General features: G+C 41.8%; 1 protein-coding gene across 1 annotated transcript in view; it reads right to left on the bottom strand.

Moving 5' to 3' along the window:
- Positions 1 to 23,496, bottom strand: part of RYR2 (ryanodine receptor 2) — a 717,900-nt gene that overhangs the window by 367,492 nt on the left and 326,912 nt on the right. Inside the window, exons 15-17 of the mRNA XM_084622892.1 lie at positions 21,335 to 21,518; positions 20,165 to 20,300; positions 15,275 to 15,370 (exon numbers count right to left, since the gene is read on the bottom strand). Of these exons, the coding sequence (XP_084479018.1) occupies positions 15,275 to 15,370; positions 20,165 to 20,300; positions 21,335 to 21,518 (416 nt within the window). The remainder of the gene's footprint in view (positions 1 to 15,274; positions 15,371 to 20,164; positions 20,301 to 21,334; positions 21,519 to 23,496) is intronic.

Here is a 23,496-nt window from a genome sequence, read left to right as displayed (position 1 = left end):
ACACTGTTCAGTCATATTTAGCTTGTGTCCCACTATGACCCGCAGATCCCTTTCTGCAGTATTCCTTCCTAGGTATCATTTCCCATTTTGAATGTGTGCAACTGATCATTCCTTCCTATGTGGAGTACTTTGCATTTGTCCTGATTGAATTTCATCCTATTTACTTCAGACCAGTTCTCCAGTTTGTCCAGATCATTTTGAATTTTAATCCTATCCTCCAAAGCACTTGCAACCCCCACCCAGCTTGGTTTTGTTCGCAAACTTTATACATGTACTCTCTATGCCATTATTTAAATCATTGATGAAGATATCGAACAGAACCGGACCCAGAACTGATCCCTGCCCTTCATGTGCCCTTCCAACTTGACTATGAATCACTAATAACTATTCTCTGGGAATGGTTTTCCAACCAGTTTTGCACCCACCTTATAGTAGCTCCATCTAGGTTGTATTTCCCTAGTTTGTTTATGAGAAGGTCATGCGAGACAATATCAAAATCCTTACTAAAGCCAAGATATACCACATCTACCACTTCTCCCCCATCTACAAGGCTTATTGTCCTCTCAAAGAAAGCTACTAGGTTGATTTGACATAATTTGTTCTTGACAAATCCATGCTGACTGCTACTTATCACCTTATTATCTTTTAGGGGTATGTCTACACTACAAAATTAGGTCGATATTTTATAGAAGTCGATTTTTAGAAATTGATTTTATACAGTCAATTGCGTATGTCCAAACTAAGCGCATTATGTCGGCAGAGTGCATCCTCACTACCATGGCTAGCATCGACTTATCTGTAGCTATCCCACAGTTCCCGCAGTCTTCGCTGCCCACTGGAATTCTGGGTTAAGCTCCCAATACCCGCAGAAAATTGTTACAGGTGGTTTTGGGTACATGTCGTCAGTCGCCCCTCCCTCCATGAAAGTAATAGCAGACAATCGTTTCATGCCTTTTTTCCGCGCAGATGCCATACCACGGCAAGTGTGCAGTCCGCTCAGCTCGCCAACACCGCCGCTGTTGTGTCCTGGGTGTTGCCGACAGCAGACGGTGCAGTAGGACTGCTAACTGTTGTCATACACTACTTCCACTGCAACTCTGCTCTGCTGCTATTGTCTCAATAGCGAATTTCTCCATGTTGTCTGCCATGGGCTCCCAGGTACGTGTGTTCTTCCTCAGGAAATGTGCGGAGTGCTAACCATCATCCTCCACTGCTTCCTCTGCAACTCTGCTCTCCTGCTCTCTTGAATTCACCTCGCAGGTCCTCTCGTCATTCTCTATAAATATCTATTCTCGTGGCATCTGTCGTCAGCCACCGCTTCTGCTGCAACTCTGCTCTCCTGCAGACGCCATACCACAGCAAGCATGGAGCCTGCTCAGATCACCATGGCCGTTATGAGCATTGTAAACACCTTGCGCATTATCCTGAAGTATGTGCAGAACCAGAACCTGCAAAAGCAGGTGACGGCAGCGCGGTGATGAGAGTGATGAGGACATGGACACAGACTTCTCTCAAAGTACAGGCCCTGGCAATGTGGACATCCTGGTGGCAATGGGGCAGGCTCATGCCCTGGAACGCTGATTCTGGGACTGGGAAACAAGCACTGACTGGTGGGACCGCATAGTATTGTAGGTCTGGGATGATTCCAAGTGGCTGCGAAACTTTTGCATGCGTAAGGGCACCTTCATGGAACTTTGTGACTTGCTTTCCCCTGCACTGAAGCGCAAGAATACCAAGATGAGAGCAGCCCTCACAGTTCAGAAGCGAGTGGCGATAGTCCTCTGGAAGCTTGCAACGCCAGACAGCTACCGGTCAGTAGGTAATCAATTTGGAGTGGGCTGCTGTGATCCAAGTAGCCAGCACAATCACTGAGCTGCTGCTATCAAGGGTAGTGACTCTGGGAAATGTGCAGGTCATAGTGGATGGCTTTGCTGCAATGGGATTCCCTAACTGTGGTGGGGCGATAGAATACATTGGAATACATATCCCTATCTTGGGACCGGACCACCAGGGCAGCCAGTACGTAAACCAAAAAGGGTACTTTTCAATGGTGCTGCAAGCACTGGTGAATCACAAGGGACGTTTCACCAACATCAACGTGGGATGGCCGGGAAAGGTTCATGATGCTCGCATCTTCAGGAACTCTAGTCTGTTTCAACAGCTGCTGGAAGGGACTTACTTCCCAGACCAGAAAATAACTGTTGGGGATGTTGAAATGCCTACAGTTATCCTTGGGAACCCAGCCTACCCCTTAATGCCCTGGCTCATGAAGCCATACACAGGCACCCTGGACAGTAGTAAGGAGCTGTTCAACTATAGGCTGAGCAAGTGCAGAATGGTGATAGACTGTGCATTTGGGCATTTAAAAGCACGGTGGCGCAGTTTACTGACTCAGTTAGACCTCAGCAAAACCAATATTCCCATTGTTATTGCTGCTTGCTGTGTGCTCCACAATATCTGTGAGAGTAAGGGGGAGACATTTATGGTGGGGTGGAAGGTTCAGGCAAATCGCCTGGCCACTGATTACGCGCAGCCAGACACCAGGGTGATTAGAAGAGCACAGCAGGGCGCACTGCGCATCAGAGAAGCTTTGAAAACCAGTTTCATGACTGGCCAGGCTACGGTGTGACAGTTTTGTTTGTTTCTCTCCTTGATGAAAACCTGCCCCCTTGGTTCACTCTACTTCCCTGTAAGTCAACCGCCCTCCCGCCTTCGATCACCGCTTGCAGAGGCAATAAAGTCACTGTTGTTTCAAAATCATGCATTCTTTATTAATTCATCACACAAATAGAGGGATAACTGCCAAGGTAGCCTGGGAGGGGTGGGGGAGGAGGGAAGCACTGGGTTGGGTGGTGGATGAGGGGAGGAAGGAAGGACAAGGCCACACTGCACTTCAAAACTTATTGAATGCCAGCCTTCTGTTGCTTGGGCAGTCCTCTGGGGTGGAGTGGTTGGGGGCCCAGAGCCCCCCCACCCACCGCGTTCTTGGGCATCTGGGTGAGGAGGCTATGGAACTTGGGGAGGAGGGCGGGCGGTTACACAGGGGCTGCAGCAATGGTCTGTGCTCCTGCTGCCTTTCCTGCAGCTCCACCAGATGCCGGAGCATATCAGTTTGATTCCCCAGTAGCCTCAGCATTGCTTCCTGCCTCCTCTCATCGCGCTGCCACCACCTCTCATATTGCTCGTCCCTCCTGTTCTTGCATTCATTTTCTGCTTTCCTGGACTCTGCCATTGTTTGCCTTCATGCATTGTGCTGAGTTCTTTCAGTGCAGGAGGACTGCATGAGCTCAGAGAACATTTCATCGTGAGTGCACTTTTTTCGCCCTCTTATATTCTTATCTTTTTTCACCTCTTTATTAGCCTCTGGGACGGAGATGATAGGGGGAGCACTGAAACATTTGTAGCTGTGGGAGGAAAAGAAGGGAGAGTAGTATTTGAATAGACACGTTTTAGAGAACAATGGGTAGATTCTTTCACTGTGAACCAAGCTGTTAACATTACATAGCACATGTGCTTTCGGTACAAGGTCACATTTTGCCTCTTATATTGAGGGCCTGCCGGTTTGGTGTGAGAGATCACACACGCAGGGCCGGGCAACAGAACTCAACTTGCAGGCAGCCATGGTAAGCCACACTCTTTCAGCTTCTTCAGTCTTCATAACATGTGCGAATGGTTTCAAACAGCAGAGCCCTCCCTTCCCATACCAAGCACCCATGGGGTTGGCCATTTAACAGGAGGAGCTGTGCTGGCCACGAATGCATCCCAAATCTTCAGGGCAAATGAATCATTAAACACGCTTGCTTTTAAACCATGTATTATATTTACAAAGGTACACTCACCAAAGGTGCCTTCTCCAGCTTCATGGTCCGGGAGTCCGCCTTGGGAGGGTTGGGAGAGTATTGGCTCCAGGGTGATACACAGTTCCTGGCTGTCGGGGAGAATGGTTTCTCCGTTTGCCTGCTGTGTGCTATCCTCATCCTCACCATCATCTTCTTCCTCATCCCCAAAATCTTCATGCCTGTTGCATGAGACTCCCCCCTTGCAGATGTCCAAGGACAGCGGTGGGGTAGTAGTAGGGGCGCTCCCTAGAACTGCATGCAGCTCATCATAGAAGCAGCATGTTTGGGGCACTGACCCGGAGCGGCCATTTGCCTCTTTGGTTTTTTGGTAGGCTTGCCTGAGCTCCTTAATTTTCATGTGGCACTGCTGCGGGTCCCTGTTGTAGTCTCTGTCCATCATGCCCTTGGAGATTTTGGCAAATATATTGGCATTTAGTCTTTTGGAACAGAGTTCTGATAGCATGGATTCGTCTCCCCATACAGCGATCAGATCCAGTACCTCCCGTTGGGTCCATGCTGGAGCTTTTTGGCGATTCTGGGAAAGCATGGTCACCTAAGCTGATGAGCTCACCACGCTGGCCTAACAGGAACTTTTGAATTTCATTTCCCAGGGTTTTTCCTGTGTACCTGGCTAGTGCATCTGAGTTGAAAGTGCTATCCAGAGCACTCACAATGGAGCACTCTGGGATAACTCCCTGAGGCCAATGCCATCGAATTGCGTCCACACTACCCCAAATTCGACCTGGCGATGTTAATTTCAGCGCTAATCCCCTCATCAGGGAGGAGTACAGAAATCACTTTTCAGAACCCTTTAAATAAAAAAAAATGGCTTCGTCGTGTGGATGGGTGCAGGGTTAAATTGATCTAACGCTGCTACATTAGACCTAAATTTGTATTGTAGACCAGGGCTAGGTGTTTGCAAATTGATGGCTTCATTATTTGCTTCATTTCCTTTCTGGGTACTGAAGTTAAAAGCTGACTGGTCTGTAATTCCGCAAGTTATTTCCCTTTTTATAGATTAGCACTATATTTGCCCTCTTACAATTTTCTGGAGTTTCTCCCACCTTCCAGGACTTTTTTAAGATAATCGCTAATGGCTCATATCTCCTTGACCAGCTCCTTGAGTATTCTAGAATGTATTTCCATCAGGCCCTGGAGACTTTAGAAAGAAAAGGAGTACTTGCAGTACCTTAGAGACTAACAAATTTGTTTGAGCATAAGCTTTCGTGAGCTTTAAGACATCTAACTTGTCTAAGTAATTTTTAACTTGTTCTTTCCCTATTTTAGCCTCTGATCCTATCTCATTTCCACTGGCATTCACTATGGTAGAAGCCCAATTGCTACTAAACTCCTTGGTGGAAACAAACAAAAAAGTTATTTAGCACTTCTGCCATTTCCACATTTTCTGTTATTGTTCCACCGAGTAACGGGCCTACCCTGTCCTTCCTCTTGCTTCTAAAGTATTTGTAGAATGTTTTCTTGTTACACTTTATGTCTCTAGCTAGTTTAATCTCATTTTATGCCTTGGCCTTTCTTATTTTGTTTCTACATACTTATGTTATTTCTTTATATTTATCCTTTGCAATTTGACCTAGTTTCCACTTTTTGTGGTACCCTTTTTTGAGTTTCAGATAATTGAAGATTTCCTGGTTAATCCAGGGTGGTCTCTTACCATACTTCCTGTCTTTCCTACACAGTGGGATAGTTTGCTCTTGTGCCCTTAATAATAGCAGTTTTTCAAAGAGACAACTCTCTTGAACTGTTTTCCCTTTAGACTTGTTTCCCATGGGATCTCACCTACCAACTCCCCAAGTTTGCTAAAAGTCTGCCTTTTTTAAATCCCTTATCTTTATTGTGCTGTTTTCCCTCCATTACTGTATCCAATCCTTAGCATGGGATTCAAGAGGTTAAAGAATCCACATCCTAACTTCAGCACCAGCAGCTCCCATCAGTGTCTTTGGTGCCCTCTGCAGAAGCCCCAGGTACGGGGGATGGGAAGATCTGGGCTAGGCCAGAGGAGGGAGTGGACCAACTCAAGCTTGGCAGAGGTGGTCTTAACACCTTAGTATTTCCTCACTGCCACGCACCCCATAGGAGTACTGGGTGTCCACTGTCGGCCAAACCAGCCCCCACAATTCCACAATCATGAAGGCATAAGCCACCTCCCTTCAGTTCCGGTAGAAATTTTTCACAATGAAGAATTCCATCTAAGTAAAAAATTCCATACGAAACTGATGAAATTCCTCAACTGGATTGTGGGAAATCAAGGCTATTTCTATTTATTTTTAAAAGGTGATGCTAAATGGCAGAGCCAAAGAGGTGATTTTAACACAGGTGTCTGCTGTCTTGCACCAGGAGTCCCCTCTTTTGTAAGCTCCTCATCAAAGGCAGTATTAGACGTCACTGCATGAGGAGACCTGCATGGCTCAAGGTCCCAAAGTGACAACTCCACTTCCCTCACTAAAGAGAATCAGACTTCTAAACATTGGCATATACTGTCAGAATACCCCGTAAAATGGTGGAAGCGTCCTTGTAGAATCATTCATATCAGTTGTAATCACCCCCTGCTGAGACATGTCACTACTCGGTAAACAGTTGTGACAGCTGATCCCTGTTCCTATGGTGAGAGCAGTGCTTGCCCTGACATTGACTGAACATTTTCCCTTGGCGTCTCAGGGAAAGAGAGTAGTAGTGAGGGACAGGGATATGTGTGTGTTTCTTATTACAAAACTAGGGGGGAAACTGACAAATCAGTTGCCTAGGGATATGTCTGCCTCCACGGCTGCTGCTGATCCTTTGAAGGTGACTGAGGCAACAAATGTAACAACTTATACGAAGTGATGATCCATGACTATAGCATTAAGGAGGGCCATTCAGCAATGGAAATATGCTGTTTTGACACAGGAATACCACAGAAAAAGGCTGAAGAGAACAAAAATGTGCCTGTGACATTGAAAACACAGCACGAGGTAACTTTTCCAATTTCTATGATTCTGATACATCTGGTCAGCGTTGTGCAACATTCAGGGCACCGAGGGCGGGCACCAATGCCCCCTGGTGGCACTTCTGCTTTAATATGTCAACTGACAAGTATATATTGGCATATGGGAGAAGCATAAAAAAAACTATTGCTGGAGAGGAAGCAGCAGAGGATGGAGCAGCAGGTTAGAATTCTGATCAGTCTTCTCACAAGACATTTAGAATCAATGAATGATGCAAGTGAAAGGTGGCTGATTATGCTGCTGCCAGTTCACAGAGCAGTGTTGCTGGCATCACAAATAGCGGTAGTATGCATTCTATACATTATGTTGGAGCCCCCTGAAATGGCTGGCACCCCAGTATTGGGACAAATAAGATCCAGTTGCCTTGTATCCCAGAGAGAAACAGTGTAACAACCAAATGACACAACAACAAGGGATGAAATATGACTCAAATCAAACATTCAAAAATGCAATCAAGTCACTGTTATTATTATTATTGCTGTGATTACTCTAAACCTCTTCTGTTCTTAAAGCTCCTGACTTCAATATGTTGAAGATTAACGCACAAAAATACCAGAACCACATGTAGATTTGTGTGAAAAAAGTGGCGCACCTTGATGACAAGTGCAGTTCCATATAACCACAGATTTGTGAACAAGTAAGCAGGGCAAACTGAAATCATGACATTACCCTGAATGAAAAGGAGTACTTGTGGCACCTTAGAGACTAAGTACTCCTTTTCTTTTTGCGAATACACACTAACACGGCTGCTACTCTGAAACCAGTACACTGAATGTTGTTCAGTTCCATTACCCTTCTGCTCCAACCCAGAAGTCTTAAGCCCCTCCCTCCCAGAGACTCAATACCTAAAAGTTATTGCTGATCCCACTACTAATGGTCAACTCTCAGAGTGCTGCATTATATTACTGTAAATGCCATTATGTCCATACTCATTGTGAAAAAATAATGAAGAACACACTGAAGAACACAGGAATTGCCATATTTTATCAGACCAGTGTGTCACAACCAGGACATGAATGGTCTGACCTACTGGCCGGAGCTGGCGTCAGGAGTCAGACAGGGTTAGGTTCAGGGGTGCTGCCACACCTCTGGCTTGAAGAGATTTCAACCATATACAAAGGTTACAGTTTTGTTCAGTGACTTTCAAACCCCCACTATACAAATTGTTCCAAAGCCGCTGGTCAGGTTTCCAGGAAATCACAGTCCGAGACAGGCCAGAGGGCAAATCAAGGTCAGGTGTCAGTGAGGGTCAAGTTACCAGGAGATCAGCAGCAGCCAGTAGGAGCAGGTATCTCAGGGGAAGCAGTACAAAGCAGGAACAACCTAGCTGCATGTACATATTCCTGTCCTGTGCTGGGTTTTTATATAAGCTGCCAACCAATCAGGACCCCCAGCATTCTGCCACTCGGATTCCAGGACTGGGGTCCTCTGTGGAGTTCAGTTCCTATTCTGACAACAACTAGCAGGTCACTGGGTGGCAGGTTGGAGCTTACAAGTGCTAACGAACCCTCTGGACCATGATGGTTCCTGATACAGTGGTTGTCAATGACAGTGGCTAGAATCAGATGTTTCAGAAGAGAAAGTGCAAGAAATCCAATACTAGACTATTATATAATAACCTGACTACAAGAAAAGTTTTTCCCCCCAGCAGAAAAACAGTTGTTGGTTGGCTTATGCCTTTTATAAGGTTAATATAATATACCTTATACATTTTAAGTTATGTTATGTAATGGTGATGTTGTTATCCATATTACACCAAATAAGCGTTAATAGAAAAAGTTAAGACTGTTAATGTTGCAATGTCAGACAACCAAATGTTAGGAAATTCTAGAATTAAGATTGCCTGTACAGCTGTAATTTGGCCCTCTTGTGTATATGCGTTATGATACAGTCTTTAATTATATGGTCACGTACTATTTTTTTCCCCAAAACTGGTATTTCCTAACATTTGTATTTTTTACTTTGCAACTTTAATGTTCTTTTAACAAAGATTTGTGTAGCTAGTGTAATAGGCAAGCTGAAAGCAAACTGAGAAAAACATTAAAGCTAATGGAATTGTGCTGATTGATCATCAGCAGAGTGGGAACCTTTAGCTCTATAGCATAGCCCTCTGCCATGGGAGCTAATGGAGTGACTGATAGCAATAGAAGCTTGTGGGGTACACACACTTTGCCCTTGGCTTTCACAACTATTTGCTGATAACAGAGGAATGGTGAGAATTAGGCTTCCTTTCAGTTCTGGAGAGGAGAATACTCTCGTGGTCACAGACCTTTCTGCACCTACTCTCCCCAAGCCTGACCTCTTCTGCCCATCGTACCTCCAGTCACTCCATCTCCTCATCCCATTCCCAGTCTCTTTGTCCAGCCAGTCTCATCTCCCCGCATGAAATGTTAGTCTTCACCCCTGCTTGAGTCTTCCACAGCCAGGCTCCTTGTCCCGCTCTCCTTGCCCAGCAAGGTCCAGACTCCCCAATACTCCCAGTTCCTCATTTAAACTCAGCCTCTCCATCCGTTGGTTCCCAGTCTCTTTGCCAAGCCAGTCTTCCCCATTCCACCCCACCAGCTCCCAGACCTTCATCCCCTGCCCACCAACTCACAATTTGTCACCCATCCAAATGCTTGTCCCAATCTACTCCCTATGCTCCCCCAAATCCAACTCTTGTGTCCCCTCTCCATATTAGTCACTCTTCCTCTTCACTGCAGGGGCACCAGCATGGGAAGCATTAAGGAGTAGAAGAGGGAGTCTCTCTACTCTCTGTTCCAGGACAGTGCAACAGCCACCCACAGTCGCTGGAAGCAGCAATTACAGAGGAAGTCCCACGCAACCTCTGAATCCCCGGGCTCCAGCATGCCCAGAAGAGATGAGCTCTTCGTAGGACTAGGGCTGGTTAAATACAGGTATGTTTCAATCATATTTAAAACAAGTTTTCTTGACAATTTTAATTATTTTTTTTGAATTCTCCAATTAAAATACAAAGCCAAAAAAACTTAAATTGATTTTTTCAACTTTCAGTTTGTTTTCTGTTATTGTTTCCCCATCCCCTTTCTGTCCCTTGTGCCCCCTCTTTTATTTTCCCCTCTTTCCATTGTGCAGCTGAATAGATAGATGAGTGGGAAAGGTAAAAAGTGGAGATTTTTCATCAAAAAATCTGAAAATCTGGAAAAATGGCCATTTTTCATCAAAGACCAGTATTTCATGAAAAATTTCAGCCAGCTCTATCTAGGACGCAGTAAGTCAGTCAGGATAAGCCTATCAATCATATCCATTTAAAGCATTCAAGTTTCTAAACAATTCACCAAAAGCTACATAGCAAATGCATGTCTTTCTTTCCTTTGTAAAGGATTAATGGCTTTTGCTCCTGGTGAGGCTTGTGAATTGGTGGTGAAAAGAAATTTGTGCAGACTATGCAAGTAGTGACAGAAGAGTCTACTATGTTCAAAAGCCTCAAGGCAATAAAAAACCCCTATGCACTAAATTCATATCAGATGTGCGTGTGCCCCTGATGTTGCTTCTTTTAAAATTTGTTTATATCCATTTTTCCTTTTTAGTTAAAGCTGAAATTTGCAAGACAAATTATTTTGGCAGAGAACAGAGAAGTTAAATAAAACTGTGCTATTCTCTGCTAGATTGTTAAATTATCTACACTCTTGAAAAATAGCTCATGAAAAATGGGAAAAGAAAGAACGGTTATATTGATATCCCTTTTATATTTTTTCCTCAGCTCACCTGTTTCTCAGCTCTTCCTCTCTGTCTTATGACTCACCCCCAGTTTGCAAGTTATTCACCAAAAGAACTCATTGCCTGGCAATCTTTAACCAAAACAATAAAGGTATACACATTTTTGTTCTGCATTGCACATGGAATTTTGAGCAAATCTAAGAGGTATGGAATTAATTTGCATGAAGTGTACAAGACAGGTGTCATAGTAGTCCTCTTTTCTTCCCATAAATACTTTATTTAACCCACTACATTGAAAGCGGGGGAAAGAACAACAGGCTAAAAGGTTATGGTCATTTTTCTTTGCAATATTACCTGTAATAGTCATCATATTACTTCGCCTTCACATCAGTAATGTGACTGTCAGCATGGAAAGTGTTCTTGGGAAACAGTCAAAAATCAATCTCAAATGTCTAGACCCAGCCACTCCTCCCTGGATCCCAATTTATAGCTGTTAAGTCAAGATTTGATTACAATCTACCTAACTGCCTGTGTGACATCATACTGGTACATTCTCAGTTTGACAAAGATAATTTTTAAAAGAATGAAAAAAATTTATTTAGAACAGAAAAAAATATAACTATTACATCAACAAATTAAAAAAAAGAACTGGATTAACAGCCCTTAAATTAGCATTTTAATTTATAGAAATACAACCCTGGTTTCTGGCTTGGGATGCAAGAGATTCTCTAATGCTAGAAAATTTGTCACTGGTATATTTTCTACTGGATCAAAATGAAGGAGGTGGAAACGGGCAAAAAAAAAAATAAATAAATCACACTATCAAATTTTAAAAAACAAGAGTTTTGTAATAAATAAGCAAATTGACTGTTTTAAACTAGTGGGAAGTGAGACACTTTGGTAAAATAAATAAATATCTTTCAAGTGGTGCCCAGATTCCCAGGGATGTGCACTTCAGAGCTATAAAATAAAATGCCTTAAAATATTTACTGTATCTCTCATCAAGCCACCCAGGCCAACAGAAATTTTGTTTTGACTTAATGGAGTTCTAGAAATATTAAGGTCATGTTGAATATGCATAGCTAAGCAGAAGAGTACTGCTGAGCATCCTAAATGCCAATTATTTATTATTCCGCACAACTATTCCTTTTCAGTACAATCCACGGTACTACTCAATCAATTTCCTAGTTTTGTATGTTCGAAGGCGGTGGTTCTCAAATGTATTTGATCGTGCCTTACTTCTTTGTGTTTGTAATAATTTCTGCCCCGACCCCTGCCACACAAGTACATATAGAGCTGCCTAGCCCTGAAGGCAGAGTGAAGAGTGGTGGCTGCTGGCTGAGCACCCAGCTCTGAAGGCAGTGCCACCGCCAGCAGCAATGGATGGCATTACCACCTTTACCTCTCTGCTGCTGCTGCTGGCAGCGGAGCTACCTTCAATGCCAACACCGTACCATGCCACCCTTACTTCTCCACTGCTGTTGGTGGTGGCACTGGTTTCAGAGCTGGGTGCCCAGCCAGCAGCCGCCACTCTGTGGCCATGCAGTTCTGCAGGCAGAGCGGCTTCTCTCACCCCTCCACTTCTCCAGAATACATTCCACACCACCTGCAGTTTGAAAACCTCTGTTCTAAAGTTTTAAAAGAATTACCTTGAATGTTGGTAAGTTAAAAACAAAAGTATGTTGAGCCGCCAGAGTAACATTAATGATAATGTGAATCCCATGCTTAGTTTATTACTTCCAGAGGAGGTAGAAGCAGGGATCCTTGGAAGTACAATTCAGCAATCAAAGGTGCCTGGGTCCATCATTATTAGCTTCTCTAGAGAAAGTGCCAGTTGGTCACCCCAGACATCAAGATGTGCTGGGCATCTGGCACAGGGCCTAATCAAGATAGTAAGGAAATTAGGTAATTACATGGGGAATAACTGAGATACTATTAAAGAGTCTAGGTATAAGCCAGGCAATTTCTGACCCACCCATGCTCCTTCCTGTTCACCTTGTACAAGGCTAACTGTGAGGGGTGGAAAAATGATCAGAAACAGAAAAGGGAAGAAGTGGAAAATGTATGTATCCAAGATAATCTCAGTGGTTAATACTTACAATATCGCCTATGTCTTTGTCAATTTATTAATTCCATTTTGGTTCTGTGAATGCCATGTTACATTTCAACCTCCACGTTGAATATAAGCTTTAATGTCGCTTTGAGCATTTATTTTTAAGTGGAAATTTAACATATTATGGAAAGACTATACAGGGGAAGCTGTGACAGAGCAATCAAGAGCTATCAACACTGAATGTGCCTACCCTAGTGGAACAATGGATTTGCTACCAGCAGAACCACTGACCGAACAATGCTCTGCCCAGAAGCCCTGAGTTATTTCACCACCAGAAGACAATCAGGCTAAGAAGGCTGGGAAGGACACTCAGGAGGATTGCATTCAGCAGTTCATTGTTTTCCATACATCTGGAACTCGATTGTGCTTTTCAAGGGAGAAGTGTGTGTATAAGAAATTCCTTTGCTTAGCCTGTAATTCCTTGCTTTACTGCCACAGTGTCCATGAAGAGCATAACTAGGAAACCAGAGCTCCCACAATGAGTGGACTCTGAAGAATGTATCTAAGCAACTGGGGCTCTGGGGAGCTGTGGCAATGGTTCCAGAGTCAGACTGTGGGCTCCTACTGCTGAAGTACTTGAGAGCGTGCATGAGACACCCCTAGAGCTAGGAACAGTGATCAGTCATTTCCCAGACCCAGTGGGTATTAGATGCAGATGGGAGCAAATGGCTGGATCCAATCACAACAGACATATGCACCACTTAAGTCCCTCTTGGGCTTTTACACTGTCTCTCTGGACTGGGGTAAGCTTCACCCGAAAGGATTTGAGCAAAGCAAACTCAATTTAAGACATAGGTGCTTAAAGATAATTCTTAAATGCATGAGGGATTCAGTGGTTGGAGAAGAGTTAGACTTTTTATTAATGCTTTAATTATTATTATTTTGTTATTTTGAAAAGCAATCAGCAGCCTTAAATGTTGAAATAAACAGTATAACAAAGACCTACTCCTTTTTGACAAACTTACTTGAGGGCCATCTTTCATGGTAGCATTCTGCACCCATACTCATTGAATTATCAGCCACTTTATAAAGTGCTTTGGTAAACTCTTTCCCTTCCCCCTCCATCACCCAAATGACATGGATAATCTGACCAATACCAGCACTGTTGCAATTTACATAATACCACCAGATTTTGCATTGCCAAGATCTTTTGGAGATATAAAACCAAATCATTAAAATACAAAAATAAGAATTCTTCAGTATCACATTTAAAATAAAACTTCGTTCTGGCTTTAAATATGCTGATAAAAGTAATATTCCCAATAACCAAAACCAGAGTTTCAAAACAGGCAAATGTACTTTATGAGGAAAAAAACATAACCAATAGTTAGAGCCTTCTGACAACCACACATATTATTTGAGAAACCAATCTACCAATGAACTTGGAAGGTATTGTACACTAAAAGTCCTACCTTAAAGCCAACACAAAGATTTGCTGGCAGGATATGCTGTTTGGGGACTATTCATGTGAGCAATCCTGCTTCTGTATTTTGCATATCAGTGATAGTACCTCTTCAGAAGGAAGCTACTTTCCATAAGGTTCCACTGAATTTATTTTAGATATGAAGAGAATGCCTCCTGCATTACTTTCCACAGTGAAATAAATTCACTAGTGTATTTGAGTTGTTTGAAGAGAGACTTTAGGCACATAAACCTGGGGAGTACTTCCTATCTGAGCCAGTCCAGCAACAAAAGTTTGTATCATACAAAGCATGAAAGACTCTAGAACACTGTAAGCTTATAAAAAAATCTCATAACTAGGCAAGGTTGAGCCTGAACAGTGATTAGCTGGGAAACCTTCAAGGGAAATTCAGGGACTACAAAAATCATGTTAATGATTCACAAGGTGGCACCTTTCCTCATATCATTATAAAACCAATGCATACATATCATGCTGAGGGCAATTGTTGACAGGAAGATAATCTTCTGCATGAACTGTAGAAAAAAAAGTCTTAATCACCCATTAAAAATCCAATAGCACCTTTCAACAGGAATAGGCTTCTGACTTTGGCAATCATATTCTCACTTATCAAATACAGTTACCTAATTGTGCCTATATTACAGATGCACACACCCCGTGGTTCTTGAGAACAACATACACTATATAAATTTAAGATATCTACCATTATAGTTTGATAGACTTATTAGAACAAAAATAGACTTTGACGTGAAGGGAATTATAGACTCTATTGGTGAAAGAGACAACCCAGAAAAAATAAAATTGTGAACTTCACAGTTTGGGCTGAGGTCCTGTTTGCCTCAATTGGAAAATGGTGGTGATAATATAAAAAGGTAACCAAGGATGAGACCAAATTCAAATGTTATTCACAATAGAAATGAAAGAAAAAGGAAAAAAACCAACAACCCTAATTCATTGCTTTCCATAGATCTCTAGATTGACCTAGTTTTTATCACTATACAGTAGTAAACATTAAAAGAGTATCAAAAGTATACCTAGAACTACAATGATAACCAATGAAAGTTGTGGGTCAAATCTTGCTTTCCCCACTCCAATCTATTATCCCATCCGCACAAAAAATTCAGAACAGTATGACTGAATGAGTGCTTGATCATTTCTTTATAAATTTTTGAAGAAGAAACTGGGAGGGATGAAAAAGGAGATACAATACTGAAAAACATACCAGAGGAGGCTTCCAATCTTTCCAATCTGCTGATCAACCAGTCAAGAGATCCAGAAAACTGAGCACAGTTTTTACGATTCCCCCTAATAAGTGCCGCTATTAAAAGAAGAAAAACAGAAAAAAAAGTTAATAAATGTGTCCAATTCTCATGAACAGAAACCCCATAATTCCTGTGATGAACCGTGATCCAACCAACCAGATGCAAAACAACTTGGCAAATGATTCTATTGAATAATAAAATTTGTAGGATTTTGTCATCATCAAATTGCCCATCACTGTAAAAAAAATTTATCTAAAGCCAACAGTCATCTTCCTAGATCCCTTCTTGAATATCAAAGTAGTCCATTTTGAAGGAACAAAAAGTAAGTCCATTGGTATTTCTGAACAAATCCTACATAGCATTACTGTTGGAGGAGCAGGAGGGTATTGGAAAGGAGGAGGGGGAACACACAAACCTAAGGGGACAGTAGGATTTACCTTGTACTGGCAAAATAAGTATGTTCAAGAAAGAAAAAGAAAAAAGATGACAATGAATTTTATGTTCAGGAAATGTTTGTCAAACTTTCTGCCCTTATGGGATTTGTACTTCACAGTACTATAAAGGTACGATATTAAAAAAATTTGATCGGGAACAAAGGAACTTCTACATAAATTCTAAATGGAAGAATTATGCTACCATCACTTATCTCTAAATTAAGGAGACCAGAAGAGGTCTCTGATGGTAACAAGGCTTCACTCTTCAAAACATCATGTCTTAAGATAGTTTAAAAGAAGCATTTACAGTGTTATCACAAGTAGTGTTAAAGTCATCCAAAAAAAAAAAAAAAAACCCTGGGCAAAGTTCATCCTTGGACAGAAATGGAATTACAGATGGTGAGAAGTAAATGTGGAGAGGAGTACACAGTGACAATTTCAGGACTTGAAGAACCTCACCTTCTTCCCAGGGGGGAAAAAAACCTACCAGGGACTAACAATTCCATCTAGAGTGTGGAACAGTGCAAACTGCTGTTCTTATGCAAGCTTCACATGCAGCTCTACCAAAGCATCAATCTTAACCAGAAACTTCCCCTGCCATTCTCGTCAAGAGAGATTGCTGATCACATTGGGAGACTGTGTATATTTCAAGGGCTAAGGAGACCAGGTCTGTACCTGGCTTTGCCACTGATTCACTGTGTGACTTTGGGCAGTCTCCGAATCACCCTATACCTCAGTTTCCCCATCAGTTAAAAGGGCTAATAATACTTGCATAACTTCCTAAAACACTTTGTGAGCTACAGATGAAAAGCACTCTATGAGGGCTAAGTAATATTGTTTGGTTCTTAGTTATGTTATATTGCGCTATGGTTTTGAGATATTGATTCAATGCCATTAGGAAATGCATTTACACCCTTAGAATTGTGGCCTCAGTATGATTTGAAGCTGGGTCTGCTGCAGACATGAAAGGCCAGGGTATGAATGCTAATCCTTTACATCACTAAACCAGTGAGTTGACAGAGTGGTTTTAGGGAAGCAGGGGAAGAGAGGCTGAAAACCTAATGGTCTGTGGCAAATCATCTTTCTCTGTTCCTGTAGAACCACACTCTGAGTGGGAAATGGTGATCAGAGAACAGTTCCACTAAAGCTTCATTTAGAGGCATTCAGCTGTAGCTGTAGATAATTTTAGTACTGTTCAGGTAACCAGCACAACTAATCACAAAGCACAGAGAATCCCTAATGGCCTATTATGGCAGAAGTGATATAGAAGAGATGCATTCCTAAAATCACACATTTGAGATATAAAATTCATCAAAATTACAAACGCTCACATTCTACATAGAAGCTAACTCATTTAAATATTCTTTTTTCTTAAAAGGGTCATTCTTTGTAACAACGAACTATAAGACCATGTTTTGAGCTAGTATATTTAATAGGCTATCAAGCATTTTGATTACACATTTCATTTTTCAGAGAGTTTCTGAGCCATAGCATTTTTAATGTTACTGTAGTGTTTAGATGCTGCTTGTAATTATTAGAACTGGGAGCACTGGCTGTTGGGAGTCTGAAAGGACAGGAAGCAGGAAGGAGGAGGGGAAGTTGAGGAGGCGGAGTGAGAGCTACCGAGGGTGCAGCAGCAGCTTGGTAAGAGATTTCCACTTTAAAAATAAAGTCCTGTTGACGTTTGTTAGTACCTTGCCTGGTTGCTATAACATTTTGGCGACAAGGAAGGGATCTTCTGCCTCTGAACCCACCTGCACCCTTTCTACAAAGCCCGGGTGAGCCTCCAATTGCTTTTAATGCCTGGATCCATACGTTTGAGACTTATCTGCTTGCAATCAGTGCTACAGAGATTTCTGAAGTAAGAAAGTGTGCTCTGCTAATCCACTGCCTTGGAGCAGAAGGGCAGCGTATATTTTACACGTTTCCCCTTGCAGATGATAAATATGAGACTGCACTCATAGCATTAAAGAACTTTTTTGTGTCAAAAGTGAATGTAGTAGCTAATCGCTACAGATTTCACCAGAGTGTTGCTTCCCTGAGGAGTCTGATTGTAACTTGTGACTTTGGGAATATGGCAGATGAGATGATTAGAGACCACCTCATTGAGAAAACAACCATGCTTCCTGTAAGGGAACACTTACTTCTAGAACCACAACTTACACTAGAAAAAGCAATAACCATTGCTACTCAGATTGAGTCAGCTACAGCTGAAGCCAAAATTTTGAGCATGGATACAGGAGGCACAGTCCATGCTGTGACTCCTTTGCAGAAAAGTTCACTATCGCTGCAGACAAACAATTACAAGAGGAAAACTAATGAAAAACCACCGAATGGCCACTGGGATTAAGTATTCCAAAGAGCTACTTGATGAGCACACACTACAAGTAATACAAAGAAAAACATAAATGCAAATATATCTAGTAGCCACTCCATTCATTTATTAGTGATAGATCTGGTTTCTCCGATATTGCCACCATATACCCTATTTTGACACCTGATGCTCTCTCATTCCCTCATCACCATCTACCACTCACCCACATTCTCAGTGACCTAATGTTGATTTTCTGTCCAACCTGATAGACTTTTGTTCCCCCACCCTTTTCTCCTCATTCAACTTTTAGCCCTGGATCAACTCCCCCACTTACCAGAATGGCCACTCACTTCACCTTGTCTTCATTAAAGAGCGCTCCTTCTCTGATCACTCAATAGTAGAGTTCCTTTTCTCTGAACACTATCCACTTCCTCCTTCTGTATTTCATATTTTCCCTCTGTCCACTGCCCTCACCTGGCTCTTCTGTGACCATCAGTCCATTGGTATCTGTGACTGCTCTGCCTCTCCCAGCCTCCACTTCTCCACTATTGATTCAGTTCTCTCCCCACCTCCCAAGATGCATTTGCCGCTCTCTATTTTACACCACAAAATGCTTTCCATTTATTCCCAACATCCAATTCCTTTTAGACTTGATGCCAAATGCCTCTGAATAAAGTCAAGATGCTATGCAGGCTTCCATCCACTACAACTTTGTACTCTCTCTTGTTAATTCAAACAGCAGCACTGACTCTCATCCCCACAAGCTTGGCTGCCTATTCACAGCCTTCAGCTCCCTCCCCTTAAAAGCCTTTCAGACACCTCTTCCCTCTCCACACAATATCCCACCAGCTTTCTGCAAAAAGATTGATCAGAACTCCTGTGATCCACCTCCTCTTTTTGCTCCTTTTCCCCCTCATCCTCTGAAGTTTCCCACCTAATCTCCACCTCCAAAACCTCCCATATGCCTCAGTAGTGACTGGGACTGGTGAGGTGAGGAAAATGGGACTGTAATGAGGAGTCGGGTGGGGAAGAGACAGGACTGGGGCAAGTTGGAAGGGATGATTTGGGGAGTTGTGGGGGAAAATGGGCAGAAAGGTCTGTGCCCACTAGAGAACACTCCCCTCTGGAGCCTGAATGAGACCCAAGATTCCCGAGTCTCACCATTCCTTTGTGGTCAGCAAATATCTGAAACCCACTGGCAAAGTGTGTGCAACATCCCCCTCCAGTGCTAGTCTACATATAATGCAACATGATTTCATGTAGCAAAATCTCTGCTTTTATCTGATCCACACTGTGAGGGAAAGAATGGAACATTCCTGTGGCAGATTTTGTCTGTTTTATTTGAAGAAAATGGCATCTATTTGAAAGCTGCTCACAAGGTAAGAAATGTTCAATTAGTTTTGGCAGAGTATGGGTGAGGCAGGAAAATATAGCAAAATAAATGCAGTTTATTATGTTGATTTTTAAGTTTATTCCATTGGTTTAGAAGTGAAGGATTTATTTTTATATAGTCATTTTGCCCACAACTGAAGAGCAGCCACCTCTGGGATGAAAATCAGTCAACAGGAGCAGCATATAGTAACAGAACAGAAAGTGAAGAATACTGTATCCAATTGAAATTATTGGGAGAAATGTTCAGGAAACAGAAGGCTACCACATAAGTGAAAATTTGGCCAGGACACCAAAACCCTTACAAAGAAGGTAATGGGAACTTTAATGACCACAGGTAGTCAAGATCTTAGTTTTACATCATCCAGAAAACAGCACTCCCCACTCAGAGACTGTGCCTTTATGCGTGTTTATACAGAACCTGACAATGTTGACTGAGACCTCTAGGCAACACTACAATATAAATATTTTTTTCCAACAATGTGCAAGATACAAATGCAAAAATCATGGATTTGTCAAGATATCCATTTACTTTAATCAAGGCATACTCACTTCCTTTTATTCATAACTACTCTTCCACACTCACTGAAATGGAAGGTCTTCTCCAATATAGTCCCTAGATAATTTCAGTGGTCTTTGGTTTCAGATTTCCATTTCACCTGAATAGATTAGTTTGCTGTCAAAAAATCCCAGACAACCATAATATGTCTTACCTAGTAATTCATACAAAGAATTTAGAATAGATTTCCAAGTCTCTCCTGCTTCCTTCCCAGCTACGTCAGCAAAATGGGCTGCACTGCTGTACACGTGCAAGCGATCAATGCATTCAAGGACAAGGTTGATCATACCCTAGAAATAAAAAGTTCAGGTTTTCAGAGAAGAAAATATCTCTTCAGTACAAAGATGTCAATGTAGATTAAAAGACGACAAGAAAAAAAAGATACATGACAAAAAAGAAAAATAAATGTAAAACACAAAGTAGATATGTAGCAGATGCAGCCAGCTATCTCTGGGGGAAGTTATTAAGGAAAATGCTGAAGAATATTTTACAGTGCTTTGTTACTAGCATATTTGCTCTATGAGTCTTCCAAAGTGAAATTAAATACCTGAGTTCCAAGATCAATTACTAGTGGCACCAGTGAAGTAAATGGGATAACTCTCATGCTTAAACTAAGGCACATGCTTAAGTACCTTGCTGCATCAGGGCATAATCCAGTACAAAGAGAGGGAGCTAATGAGTCTTTTATGACAGTAATTACTAATTACATTTGAGGGGAGAACATAAGATCATAATTCAGGGATCCTGAATGGCACCTTAGTAATTCTGATGTTCAGAAAATTGTATTTTTTTTAAAAAGGGAAAGGAAATAAAACCTTTAATTTCCCCTCCAAAAAATCCAAATAAGTACAGATCACAGGCAGGAGCAGACCCGAAAAAAACTAATGGATATCCCACATAAGCAAAACTAGTATCAGATGTGCAGCCATCTCAAAATTAAAATAAATTTTAAAAAATTACTGAAATGATTTATCAGATTGGATTCTGACAATTGATGTACTGCAACAGAAATTTACTAAAACTAGGCTCAGCATTACAGGTTGCCAGTTACATGAATCATCCATGAAACTCACAAAAAGAAATTAGATTTTCAAAATGATGCTATTAGTGCAGATAGTTTAATATCAAAATGTCCTCCCAAAAGCTATTTTCATAATTGAAAGTGTCCCCTCTACCATACTGAGCTCTATGGTTACTCCTAAACCTGGGTTTCCCACAAGACACCCAGCTACCTATAACGTTATTGTTAGGTCAAATCAGGTAAAAACCCTACTGGCGTACACAAAGTGGGAAGTACAGTAACAATGTAAAGAAAAAATGTTACCTCTTCCTGGAAGAGATTTTGTCGATTCTTCAGTGCTCTTAGCCTGTTCTGTTTGTCTTCATGTTCTAAATGTTCATCTGGCAGGTGGAAGTAGCCGATCAAGTCCTGAAGGCTCAGACTGACTGACTCAATGGGAAAGTCAACTGTGGAAGACTTCACTTTCTTGCTGAGAGCATCAAGGCCCCTAAAGTGAGTTTCAAACACTTCTCTAAGTTTTGAAAATGAATTGATTTGTCATTGTCTTTTTTTCTCTTCACTGCTTTAAAATCAGACCTGAGTTCTCTGCTCTAAGACTGTCCTCTCAATGCTTCCTCCTCGCCAACAATAAGTCAAATGCATTGCGAAAAGAGAATTGGTAAAGGAGACTTATATCAGTTCCATTCAGCTTCATATTTGGAGTGATGAAGGAAATACCATGGACAAAACAAAGGAAACACAACTTTTACACCTGCTCAGAGTGTTTCTGTGTTATCAGGTCTGTCAAGGTTCCTCCCCCACTCTGAACTCCAGGGTACAGATGTGGGGACCTGCATGAAAAACCTCCTAAGCTTATCTTTACCAGCTTAGGTCAAAACTTCCCCAAGGTACAAAATATTCCACCCGTCGTCCTTGGATTGGCCGCTACCACCACCAAACTAATACTGGTTACTAGGGAAGAGCTGTTTGGACGCGTCTTTCCCCCCCAAATACTTCCCAAAACCTTGCACCCCACTTCTTGGACAAGGTTTGGTAAAAAGCCTCACCAATTTGCCTAGGTGACTACAGACCCAGACCCTTGGATCTTAAGAACAATGAACAATCCTCCCAACACTTGCACCCCCCCTTTCCTGGGAAATGTTGGATAAAAAGCCTCACCAATTTGCATAGGTGACCACAGACCCAAACCCTTGGATCTGAGAACAATGAAAAAGCATTCAGTTTCTTACAAGAAGACTTTTAATAAAAATAGAAGTAAATAGAAATAAAGAAATCCCCCCTGTAAAATCAGGATGGTAGATATCTTACAGGGTAATTAGATTCAAAAACAGAGAGAACCCCTCTAGGCAAAACCTTAAGTTACAAAAAAGATACACAGACAGAAATAGTTATTCTATTCAGCACAGTTCTTTTCTCAGCCATTTAAAGAAGTCATAATCTAACACGTACCTAGCTAGATTACTTACTAAAAGTTCTAAGACTCCATTCCTGGTCTATCCCCGGCAGAAAACCAGCATATAGACAGACACACAGACCCTTTGTTTCTCTCTCTCCTCCCAGCTTTTGAAAGTATCTTGTCTCCTCATTGGTCATTTTGGTCAGGTGCCAGCGAGGTTACCTTTAGCTTCTTAACCCTTTACAGGTGAGAGGAGCTTTCCCCTGGCCAGGAGGGATTTCAAAGGGGTTTACCCTTCCCTTTATATTTATGACAAGGTCACTTACACACTAAATGAAGAGCTAGAACTAGAAAACATTCTGAAGGAATCACTGTAGGAGCAGGAGGAATAGTTACCAATGAAGAAAGAAGGATCTCAGTTACAGAAAATAACTCAAAAACATAACTAACACTTATTATGGCCCTGCCCCTCCTTCCTTTGAAGTGAGCTTTGCAACTGACTTCAGCAGGAGCAGGATTGGGCCCTATGCAATAATCTTTCTATTAAGGTCACCAACTGTTGAGGTCCCAGGCCTCGAGTCAGCAAGATTCTTCAGAATGTACCCAACTTTCAGCATGTGAGCAGTGCCATTGAAGTCAACGGGATTGCTCATAGGGTCAAAGATGGGGGACATCTTTAAGCAACTTGTTGGGGTCTACGATATGATTTATTTTACAATGTGAAACTCTCAGGCAGAAATAACTATCATAGTTCTTTATCCTTTTTGCAACCTCTTATTCAAAGTCAATACACGACAGTATTTTCAGACAAAACAGTAATTTATGGTTTTACTTACCTGGGTGAGCTAGAAAGAACCAAGCTACAAAAATAAAATCTCAATAAATAGCACACAATCAATTTACTCACAGTACAATAAAGTATGTCAACATACACAAAAATGGTGAATTCTCATAATTATTTCCAAAAGAAATCTAAGAAACATGCTCCTTCAAAGAAATTCGTAAATAATGCTTTGAAATACGATCTAATTCAATTTGTGCTTCTTAGAATAACATCATGCTAAAACTG

Source organism: Lepidochelys olivacea (genome assembly GCF_965140295.1).
Source record: "Lepidochelys olivacea isolate rLepOli2 genome assembly, chromosome: 3".
Classification (NCBI taxonomy): domain Eukaryota; kingdom Metazoa; phylum Chordata; order Testudines; family Cheloniidae; genus Lepidochelys; species Lepidochelys olivacea.
This window is presented reverse-complemented; position numbering and strand designations above follow the sequence as displayed.